Raw genomic sequence first — 11,674 nt, 5'->3', positions numbered from 1 at the left:
GATAACAGTGGGTTAAGAAAATTTTAAAACTGAAGTCAAGGGAAACTGGGGAGCCTAAAAGTAATTTATTAACTAACTCCTGCCAACCCTTGCTTAACCTTTAGAACACGAAATCTGTCTTAATAAATATTTAAACATCTTTCTACCCTCAAATCCTCAAGCACTGAAACATGAAGGAAAACTGATTTTTCATCCTTCTCACCTCAGCCCGAAGCAACTTTGCCCAAAAGGCATAAATGTCCTCCAATCTCATCACTTAAACTCTTCAGTTCCTGTTCTGAATTCAGAATCCTTTCTACTTGTTTTGCACACTAAGATACGGTGGAAGATGGATTAATTTTGAGTTACCTTTAATGTTTAACAAAAAGGACTGCTTTAAAAAAAACCGTAAGACCTTAAAATGGGTTCATTATTCATAATGGGGCGTAACATCTGTGGTCTAACTGTAGCAATCTGGACATCATTAGCATGTTAATGTATTAAAAATACAGGACATTGGARACTTGCTGCCTTATTTGGGCTCCTTTTTAGCCTTTACCATTTTAGGCCAAGTTAGAGTTAGTGCTTAGCTATCTCCAAGGTAACAAGGGATGAGCTATGTAGGATAAAGCAGTTGGATATATAGTACAAAACACATAAATGAGGCTATAAGAACCTATTTGCTGCTTCTACCTTAGAAAARTACATGAACAGATTTTTGTGACGAGCTGTGGAAGCTTTAAGCAGCAGCAAGCAGAGCAGCATCCCATACAAGCGACAGGTACTCTGCACTGTACAGCCTGCAACGCTGCGCTGCAGTCGGGGTTTGAAYGGCCATCTGCAGCCCAGATTGTCGAGAGAGTAGCAAAGAAAACAGCAAGGTGGGAAACYATTTTCCAAACCGCTGCTGGAAGCAAAACGCTACAGAGAAGCTACTACTACCACCAAAGCACGTAGACAGGCCTCCTGCTATGGCTGTTCTGTAGTCTTTCATCTTCAATGCTATTTAYGGTCGACTTGCATGGCAACAAGATTTCACCTCCTGCCTTTATTCTGCAAATAGCAGCAGTTGCAGTTGTCCAGTTAAAATATTTCTCAGGGAATACCTTTGCATCTTCTCCCTTGGAAGCATTAGAGAAGTGTCTTTCTTTAAACTCCTCTGGTGAAAGAGCCAGAACTCCTTCTGGTGAGGGGCAGGGGGAAAAAAAAGTATATATAATATCTATATATCAGTATCCAGATTGCCATGAAWATTTTTCCACACTGACCAGAACTACTTCATTAAGCTTCTCTGTCTGCKTCACACACCTGTTCTTCAGTGTAACAAACTGTAAACTCTTCAGAGTTGAGGTGATAATTTTTGTCACAGTTAGACAATGCCCAAGCAAGGATGTACTGCTCGCTTCCAGGTTGTCAGCAGCTCACAACTGAAAATAAAAGCACAAACAAGACTAAACTCAGTACTTCGGTGCACTTCTCTTAAAATAAAATAAAATAAAAAAAAAAACTTGAACTATCAATGCAATTTTAAAGAAGTCATCAACAAAAATGGTAGTAAGGCTCTTTTCCCTTGTGTGTTTTCTGGGGTTTCTGCAAAGCACGTGGGGAAAAAATCATGAAACACTGAAGAAGTGTATGGAATGTTCAGACTGTAAGTCTTAAAATGATGATCTAAGGAAGGTAAGTTACAGTTGGTTATATTTTTATTTTCAGTTTAGGCACCCAAATAAATTCATTTTGCTTTTTTGAAACAAAACTTAATTGTCTGAGTCTTTACACACCTCACTTGCTGAACTGTTGTTCCTCTTGAGAGCTCTGCTCCTCTTTCAGGCATAGCCTACTACGGTGCAGGTACACACACTTCCTGAAGGCAAATAGCACCACAGCCTTGAATGAACGCACTGAAGATTAATATAACCTACTTCAATGCTACTCTGTCTATAATGTTATAATTAAGGGTATAGCTTTCCAGCAGCCCTGGAAGCATCTTCCACCAGAGCAGATGTGAGGGGATAGTTAATCCCAAAACAGTTATGACTGACATTGCTGCTGCTCGTTAGYATAATGCTCTAGAGACTTAGGGTATGAACTCAGACTTTGCCTGTGGTCAAAAATATAAAAAAAAATAAGTCTCCAGCTACCATTGTATATTAAGATGAACAGTAACATTTATTGCATTCTAAGGAGAGGACATTATCTACTTAAAGTATTTTTAAGTCCCAATAAAGTTAACAAAAATCTATTTTGTGACTATATGAAACATTCTGCAGATGTTTGTCTACTACCCTCTCATTGGGGGAAAAAAAGGCAGAGACATTTTGCTTATAGACAACTTGTTAAAAAAAGTTAAGATTTTTTTTGGGGGGGGGAGGGAGAACTCTTAACATAAATAAAACATCATGAAGCCATCTATAAAATTACAATCAAAAAAATATGAAGTTTCTTGCARGGCCCTAAAAGAAGAGTCTGGAAACACATTACTAAATATTTCAGCATGTGCAGGATCATATCAACTACTGCAGGTCTTGTAGCACATACTCCCTAAATCAGTATATGAGAYGCTTCTGCAGAGAACACTAACTGTCACACAAGTATATGCTTTTATATTCTTTTGTATGATCTTATAGAGAACTGTGTGCTTTACACRTACTAAGCACAACTGTTTCATCAGTAATGATTAAATTCACAATGAATCTGCAGTTAGCTTATTTTAGGCAAAAAAAATGGTTTGTACAGGATGTTGTTTTACAGATTAAGGCATTGCATTCAGCTCATTTTAACAGTTGTCATTGATTTTCTACGTTTTGGAATTCTGGTTCCAAAAGCAGCATTGCAGGTGTAGTTGTAGCCATCAGCAGGCAATTGTTTAAGCAACAGATGAGCAGTAAAGAGCAAYCTTTAACAGGAAAGACTATTAAAAGGGCAAATTAAGCTCATTTTTGTTGCCTTTGTACCTAACATCAGAACCTGACAACTGACTTAAAATAACTATCAGATTTAGTCTCCTGCAATCTCAAAATCTACATACTAATCCAGCTGTTCAATTCCATTTGTTCACTGTGTTTGATTAGTTCGAATTAAAATAGTATGTGCCTGTTAGCTACCAGGACATTACAGTCATTGTTAATGAATAAAGTGCAGTGGCTTTTTTTTTTTCTTAATTTTTCCTTTACTCTTCACTCCAGAACACAAATATTAAATAATGAAATGGCAAGGTACCATCATTCTACTGTACTAACAATCTGACTACTGTTTCACCTATTAAGATCTCAAGGGAGTAGTGTCCTTTATACACCAAAACAAAAACCACACTGTAACAGTTAGTTTCACAAACGTGTCTTCATACTCATCTAGCAACAAAAAAGAYATCATTTTTTGCATACTTCAAACTTTCCTTTGACATTCGTGCAATTAAGGAGAAAATTGCCAGCAAGCCTAACGTTACTGAAGGAATGCATCTTACTTTCATCAAGCAATGAAGTTGGGTTTGGAAGACCTCCAGTGTTCCCCAAAAGAAACAAGGAGAAATTGCCTTGAGAGTAGGCGGGTGCTAATGATGCACTCATGTCASTTATGAATGACTTGCTCAAGTATGAGCCAAATATAACCCAGGGGTAAGCAGGTAGCATCTCTGCCTACCCCAACTCCATAGTTCTAGCAGCTGTCTCACATTACCCTTGCCTTGTAGCACAGCAGCAAGGCACTGTACTGTGCAGCACTCTAGGAGACTCAGAATGATCCTGAAGGCCTGAGAGGGCAGCTGGTAGTGAGAGAACTGAAGTTCTTCCTAAATGAAGAGAAACGACACACTCACACATCCCTAGATGCTGAAACAAAGTCATTRACTTCGATCTATCAGTAACTCAAAGCAGCAATGAATGAACAGRACTCTGCAGGAGGTGAGGATGAATGAAACTGCAGCAAACTTAAAACATGGCTCTCAAGTAGTGTCCTAAAAATGAAATCATTGGAAAGAACATACATACACCTGTATAGTTCCCATTTATTTTACTTGAATTAAATAAAAAAAGTGTCAAGACATTTATGTATGTACTTTCATGTTACACTTTTTTGTGTCTGAAACAGCAGAAGAAACAAAATATAAATCCCTGAAATCTAAACATGCCAGTCTGTGGGCCCTGGAMAAGTTTGTAGCAGTATTATTCAATTGTACAAGAAAAAGGACCTCAGAAACAGACTCCATTGCCAGTTAACCATTACTAACTTCTTATGTAACCCCTTCTGGTTTCCGTCTTCCAAATAGCATCTAGAACTCTTCTGMGTTGCTGGACATGCATCCTGACAGTAGAAAATCCAAAATGTGTTCTTGTCCAATGAACATTGGCACTGCTTATAAAGTCTGAAAACAGTACTCTTGTCTAACGAGGCTGGCCGAGCAGTCCTGCTTTAGCTGCCAGAGCTTCATTCTGCTGAATATGGTACTCTTGAAATCGCATAGAGATCCTTTGTGTCATTTTTAAATACTTCTGTAGACAGTGTTCTGAGCAGGTCATCTGCAGGGAAAGGGAAACAGAAGGCTCCAAACAGTAATTAAAAAGACTAAAAAAATAGACCCAAAATACAATCAYATACAGGCATTAGGTGACTATGCCTCATTTAACCTCAAGCCTCAGGGCCTAATTGTATATACCCTCTTTATGCAGCGAAAAAGTTTACTTTCTGAGGGCTCTCTGAGATGTCTTAWTAGTCACTCTCACAAAAAGTCTTTATGGAAAAAAAAGTCTTAAAACTAGCACATACAACCATTTCATCCTTTGATTCCTCCCATGAAATACACAGAGTATGAAGTAATAAAAGTATTTTATTATGTAGTAAATACTAAGTCTATTGAACTAYTATCCATTTCTTCAAATTATGTTTACAAACACCTACTACTACAGCCAAATATGGTCTACTGTCTGCTTGCTCAGTTTACCCTTCTTCTTACTTTGTTCCAATGAACTCTATCAGTCATGTTATACCTCTCTGGTTAACCTTGACAAAAGCAACCAGAATATCTTCTGAAGTTCTACCAATCAGCCGGACAGGGACAAATACCTGGGCCTATACCACAGACTGCATTGTTTTTGAAATGTGGAGGATTTTTTTTTCCTTTAAGTAAAAAAAAAAAAAAAAAAAAAAAAAGAAAGAAAGAAAAAAGTTATCAGACCTATTTCTAAGCCACACAGATACTCTATAATATGGTTTCAAACCTAGCTATCACTGTTACCATAAAGTTTCCAGATACAAATACAAAGGAAAGACTACCACTTTGCATGATTACTGGAAAACCAGGAATTGCTTCGATTATGCTCAGCCGTAAAGAATGTGAAAAGCTGAGGTGCTGAAAGTAAACAAGACAAAACCCTGCAACTAACTGCTCCCCCTTCTCTCTCACTGACCTGGCATCAGCTRCAGTAAAACCTGTTAAGCAGGAGTTAACTCTGACTAGGAAGCAAGTTCTGTTGAATTCTGGAACTGTTCCAAGCTACTTCTCCCAGAGGGTGCGGTATTTGTGATATAGCGCCTTGGGAAGTCTAGACTTGCAGTGGAGATTGTTGTAAGGAAAGCGGTCAGAAGCTGTTTTTACAAATGTAGAATCTCATAGGAGATTCTTGGAGGTATTTGTCTTAATTATCTAATAAGAAACTACAGCTTTAAATAGGAACTTAGGAATTTCCATACCAGATCAGACCAGTGGTCCATCTAGATCAGTATCCTCTTTCCAGCAGTGGCCAGAGCCAGATGCTTTGCAAGAAGCCTTGTAATGGATAATTACCTAACAAAGTTCACATAAGAAAGTTTCTTCCTAGCCTCCATTATTAACAGATGGCTCATGTCTTGCCGAATGTGGTCCATTTGCAGATCACGTAAGTGGAAGGGAAAAAAAGCTGATTAGAATCTAAGACTTTTTTAAAAAAATCTAAACAATGTTCTTCAACTTTAATTCCCTCCCCATGAAGATTCTTTGGCCTTGAAACCCAGTTCATCAATAAAAGACTATCTGAACCCATATTTTTAAAGAAATTCTAGAAACACTTCGGGCAGCAAAAGACAGAAGTGTAATCCTCTAATGGAAATCAAATGACATCCCAGAAAGGTTAAGAGCCTGTCCGCCTAACATTTCTGTCAGTTCTGTTAACTGAAACTCCTTGTATTGTTCAAGCAATTCAGAATGAACAGCTGACAGTGACAGGACCTTAGTCAGAATGATTCTGACTATCTATAATCGAGAAACATCTTACTAGAATAGACGTAGAGTAGATCAGGAGAACAAAGAATCTGTCTTGGGAGGCAAAGATTTTTTTTAGTCCATCAAAGCAAAAGTTAAATGGAGACATGAGGGGCAGAGGAGTAAAATTCCTAGCAGCTAGAAAATGCTCCAGAGCTAGTTTAAATCTTTTGTTTTTCTGCCAGCATACTTAAGCAAAAGCAGGATAGTAAACTTTTAACCAACAGAATTATGAGATTCTGAAACAGTCTCTGTTCTGGGGCAGCAAAAAAATGTAACTAATCTTACCCAGAGTGTATTTTTTTTGCAAATGACTATATGACAGAGCTCCCTGCAATGCAGAGGACTGGATTTAACAGCCAGAGCTTTGCCAATCTGTGTTTCTATGATTCACAACAATGCAGGGAAGGCAGGTATGTAAAAAAAAAAATAATAATAATAATAATAATTTCAACAGAATTCTACCTTCGCAGAACTAGACTGCAGGTGGACAACCTCCATGTCAATAAAGATATCATCCATCAGAATTCTGATTGTCAAGGCACAAGAACCTCCACTGACAGATCAGAGAACAAAATACACAGAATTGCAATAAGCGGCTAATACTAACAGTGAGAGCAGGAAGATTCCCTGTGCGTATATATAATGAAAAGACAACATGGACCTCAAGAGGTCCTAGCTCATACTTTGTAACTGGTGACCTAAGATATCAAAAGCATGGGGAGAAGAGCGAGCGGGAAAGATTTGGAGAGAGAGAGAGTGTGTGTGTGTGTGTGTGTGTGTGTTTTTTTTTTTTCCTGGTAAATAAGACTGTTCAGGTGCAAAAACAATCTATTTATCATCACCTTTCAACATCTGTAGAAGAACTAAACTACAGATAAGCTATTTCCCTTTCTTCCGCTATTTCCCTTCGTCTCTCACTTGAAAGCTTTATGCTGGATACCTATAGCCACTCAAAATTGCTCCCTAGCTTTTTTCACTAGTTGAAAGATATAAACTTTCAAAGTTATTTGATGATGAAATGTAATTTAAATGCTATACAGCTTTTCTATGAAAGAGAAATCAAAAGCACAGGAAACAATTACATACCTCTTCTGGTTTAACCTCTCTGCTAGTGAAATCCTTCACGCAATCCAGAAAGCAGGTTTCTGTAATTTTATTGTATGTTCCCAGAAACTCTTTGAACTATAAATACAAAGTGAACAGACAGTCAATATATAAAAAATGTCTACATTAGTTTTTCTTTGCACGTAGCTGYATATACCATCCAACGACACTAACATTCAAAGAACAAGTCTCAAAAATTCACTATCAGTTCAGTGGACTCCAGCATCAAGTGCTGTCATTGTTCAAATGAATCAGATGCTATGCTGTGTCTGTTCATGGTCAGAAGTTTAACTCTTTGTTGCTAGAGYACTACTCTTCTCTCAAAAGATAACTTATGGCATAGGGAAGGACAAAAAATACTCTATGTGATGAAGTAATACAAGATCTTCAAGGCCACCATTTGTGAATACAGTATCTTACCTGCTTAATCTGATCAGATTCTGATATTTGTCCAGCCATATTCTACTGTCTATGATTCAGTCACCTATTCTGAAGATAAAAAAAAAAAAGCACAAAAAACATATGCATCAACTACAACTTTTTACAGCAGAATGGAATTCACATACCCTTTAACTGAGCTTAAACCTAACTTTTTAGCAATCTTTCAAACCATCCACTTGAAGAAATTTATCAATTTGAAAATATTTAGTTAAAACAGCATCCAAGATAATTCCTACCCACATCCATCTGTAAACTGCTGTTCTTTTATCATCGTTTTTAAGTGTTTCAAGCAGCTAAAATAACTGCAATGAAAAAAAAGAAAGAAGTATTTTATAAATGCTTTTAAAGGCATAACACAAAATTGGAGGAAAAGAAGAAGCAAGCAATAACATTCTCTACTCTTCTTGTTGAAGTGACTTTGGGTGCCATTTGAAACATTTTTTCTATTCCCTGGGTCAAATGAGTTTCTATGTAGCTGCTTTCTGATTAAATGCTTAAAAAAACTTGAGCAAACATTCTGGTCAATTAATACAGTGAATTAAATGTAAGGAATCACAAAGGAATGAGAACACCCTTAAAGGAAGAAAAATACACAAAGAAAAAAAATGAAAGAATGAACAGCCAGAGACCCAAGAATTTAAGCAAGCGTCTTAAAGGAAGACTGTCATTCTTAATCCAACACAGTAAACAAGTTAAGACTTGAGAGTATACCAGTACGCTTCCTATAGAAATACTGAAAGCCAGCCTTCTTTTCCTTTGCAAAAAATGTTCATTTTGCCCTYTAACAAGGGCAGCAACTCATAATTAGTCTTGCATTATACTTCTGTCAAATTTTGAGCAAGCCATTAATGTTTTAGAAAGCTTAAGAAACTATTCCAGCCTTTTTGTGGCATGGAGGGGAGAATGGAAGGAAGTCTCCTGAAGAGGAACAAAAAGACATTAATAATTATTTCTACAGCAGAAAGAAAATGAAGACACTAAGACTGCAATATACATCACTCCCAAACATGAGCTCTTCCTCCTCTCTTCAAGCAGCAGAGTAACTAAACACCTGCCCCTTCAAGTTGCACTTTACGGCTAAGTAGGAATTCAGTCCAGGTATGCGATGTAAAGAGCACATATGATTCCTGCACTTACAACACCTTSCTCCCCCAAAAAAGAATTTGTCAAGGATAGATGGATCACTGGGCTTATTGTCTTAAGGAGAACCATATTCTTATGTTTGCTCAGAAGAAACAAGGTATTATTCAGGTTAATATAAACTAACKTGTTTTAAGAGACGTGAACAACACAGTCAACTGGAACAACAGCTAGTGAAAATGGATGGCAATGTCAGTCTCATTTCTCACCCTGTTATAAGAAAAGCCAGTGACAATTCTGCAAAGTCAGTTCAAGTAGATTATTAAACAGAGTGTTAAAACCCGCAGAGAATAGAAAAGACTTTTGTCCTCTCCAAAGTATAAAAAGCTAACAGCCTCAACTTCCATCAGTGCCATTTTCTCACGCTCAGTATTTTGTTTCATTGTTTTTGTTCATGACAAACCTGATTTTTTGATCTTCTGTCACTAGTTCAGCAAGCTTAAAATTGCAGTTCCACAAAGCTTTTGCACCTGCACTTGGGAAATAGCTCCAATTTAAAACAGCACAATGGCAGTATCTAATTTTAAGTGTCTGAAACACTAGTCCCTCCCCGGGTAATTTACTCTTTCCATATAGAAGGCAGTGAAATTATATGGCTCTATTGCACATCTACTGTAGCTACAAATCATGCCCAGCTGGCCTTAACTTCTAAAATGAGCTAGATGAGCATTTCTGGAAATGTAAAAATCTGCTTTATTCTTAAAATATGTTAACAACAAATATTTCAAGTTTACATCTTTTTTGTCCTCCTTCACTCCAGCCTGTGGAGGAAGGAGAAAAAAAAAAGAAAAAAAAAGAAAATGGAGAGAGGGGAAAAAAGGAGAGAGATAGAAGAAGCCCTTACAAGGTTGACACCTTGACTAACACACCACATAGCTTCTTATGCAGCTGCTCACACAGCTCCATCAGGCTTCAGTTTTAAGCCTCAGMCCTACATAGCCTAGATTACTTTCCTCTGGGCTAAATGTAATTTGAAAGTTAGGCATTGCACTTTTTAACACAAGTYGTGCTAAAGGAAGCAGATAGCTCTAAATAAACCACAGCAACAAGGGCAGTGGGTGATTATGTGTGAAGGCCACATGGACTGGATGTACTGGAACACCAGGATTATTATCCCACTGGGTGCCTATTTCTATCTTATCTCCACTTAACAGCTGTGAGTTCTTACAGGTGAAACATGCACTGCAGACTTCAGTGAGGAAATTCTTTTCCCTGATGTGAAAACCATTAGTGCTTATTACCTAATCTTAAGCCAGTGGTATCCTTTCCCAAGAAAGCTGAACAGGCCCGCCGAGGTTTTTCCTTTCTGCAAGAAGCCAAGTTCTAAACTCTCTGCCTCCAGAGGGGGGGTGGGAGGGGAAACACACCACCCAAGTGTTTCTGCACATGTGCCAGGAACAAGAAAAAAAAAAAGAAAAAAGAAAATATCAAATTAAAGAAATGTGTTAAGATACAACAGCCTTAGCTTGTAGAAATTTTATTTGTAATAGTAGTGATTTGCTATGCAAGAACTTAATTGACCTCATATTAAAAACAACAACAAAAAAAACAACGCACATGTTTGAAGCATTCTTTTACAGAAGCTAATTAAATTGCATGTACATGAGAAACCAAACCAGCAGGCAGCCAAGCTAACCACCTAAGATTCAGGCAAGATATAATTACCCACACGACACTGGAAGTTCAGCGTCRCTGTGTGTGTAACCCTACCCTCTAACATGCAGGCCGCCATACAGGCGGCAAGGCATGTCTTCCCCGCGCCCTCTCCTGTCGGAAAGGCAGAGTACAGCTCATCACTCCTTCCGACATAGGTTCAACTGCTCTACTTCAGACTGCATTTTTAGATGGGAGTTACACAAAGCTTCTCTTCTCAGGCCACAAGCTATGCTCAGTGTTCACACACAGATGACTAAATGAGAAAAGGAAGAGTTAAAAGTGGCTTGATAACAAAACGTACTTTGTACACAGGTTACGCTGCGTTATCTCATGTTTGTGAGTTAGACTCTGCTCTGGAGGGAAAAAAAAAAGGTCAATGGTAGAAAGACCTACAAACACCAAAGGTGAGATAGTAAGTCTGAAATGAGACACCTTAAGATTCTCTTGAACAGATTGAATACGCACAAAGAGGTCTCCCGTCTTGAAAGAAGATATGTACTTTTYCCCCCCCCAAAGTAGCTGCCTATTAAAGTTAGATTAGGCCTGTCCAATACTTGTGCTCTACTGAGGTCAAAACCTGAGCTAGAGTGGCTGAAAGTGAAGTAATTTCACCTTAATTCTGCCACCTGCTTTTTGACTACATCCATTGGTTCTCACCTTCAAGGGCACCTTGAGTTTCTGTGCCTCAGGAGATACTCCTCAGGCCAGGCTCCAGCCCAACAAACACACACATGCCATGTCTGAGCTGGCACCTGCCTGTGCCCCTTTGTTTCAAGTCTGTTCTGAATTAAGGAGAATCTATCCAGAAAAAACTACATTTGAGTATTYCACGTTTTAGTTTTAACACCAGGGTTAACATAGGGAGTATCTTAAGGCTCCCACACGTTTGCCTTGCGCTGTGAAAAGTCCACAAAACGGACAGCTGCTTCCTTACCAGCGAGACATTTTTGGGGCCCCTTCTGCCCTCCTCCACGTGCCCTGTCGTGCCGCGCCGCGCTGCTTTCCCTGCGGCACGCCGCCAGGTAGCGGCCTTATCCCTCGGCACCTTAACCCGCAGCCTGCGAGCCCTTAACGGCCCACAGACCGCGGGTGCCCGGCTACCCCTCGGGGCAAGGCCGC

General features: G+C 38.7%; 1 protein-coding gene across 3 annotated transcripts; it reads right to left on the bottom strand.

The window, feature by feature from the left end:
- Positions 1-3,962: 3,962 nt before the first annotated feature.
- TIMM9 (translocase of inner mitochondrial membrane 9) lies at positions 3,963-11,668 on the bottom strand. 3 transcript variants are annotated; one of them, XM_085315073.1, is made up of 6 exons: positions 11,490-11,668; positions 11,213-11,353; positions 10,141-10,279; positions 7,739-7,807; positions 7,301-7,396; positions 3,963-4,493 (listed from the first exon to the last, which is right to left on the bottom strand). In XM_085315073.1, the coding sequence occupies exons 4-6, from the start codon at positions 7,775-7,777 to the stop codon at positions 4,359-4,361; spliced, it is 270 nt and encodes an 89-aa protein (XP_085171199.1). In that variant the 5' UTR covers positions 7,778-7,807; positions 10,141-10,279; positions 11,213-11,353; positions 11,490-11,668; the 3' UTR covers positions 3,963-4,358. The 3 variants fall into 3 exon arrangements, with proteins under 3 accessions (XP_085171199.1, XP_085171198.1, XP_085171200.1); XM_085315072.1 differs by lacking the exon at positions 11,213-11,353; XM_085315074.1 differs by lacking the exons at positions 10,141-10,279; positions 11,213-11,353.
- Positions 11,669-11,674: the final 6 nt, after the last annotated feature.

Source organism: Rhea americana, unplaced genomic scaffold, assembly GCF_003343005.1.
Source record: "Rhea americana isolate MKP2758 unplaced genomic scaffold, rheAme1 scaffold_42, whole genome shotgun sequence".
Taxonomy (NCBI): Eukaryota; Metazoa; Chordata; class Aves; order Rheiformes; family Rheidae; genus Rhea; species Rhea americana.
This window is presented reverse-complemented; position numbering and strand designations above follow the sequence as displayed.

Coding starts and splice junctions, on each gene's coding strand:
- TIMM9 (XM_085315073.1), bottom strand. CDS start 7,777: ATGGCTGGACAAATATCAGAATCTGATCAGATTAAGCAG. Junction 7,397..7,738: donor AATCTGATCAGATTAAGCAG/GTAAGATACTGT, acceptor TTGTATTTATAG/TTCAAAGAGTTTCTGGGAAC. Junction 4,494..7,300: donor GAGAGGTTAAACCAGAAGAG/GTATGTAATTGT, acceptor CTTTCCCTGCAG/ATGACCTGCTCAGAACACTG.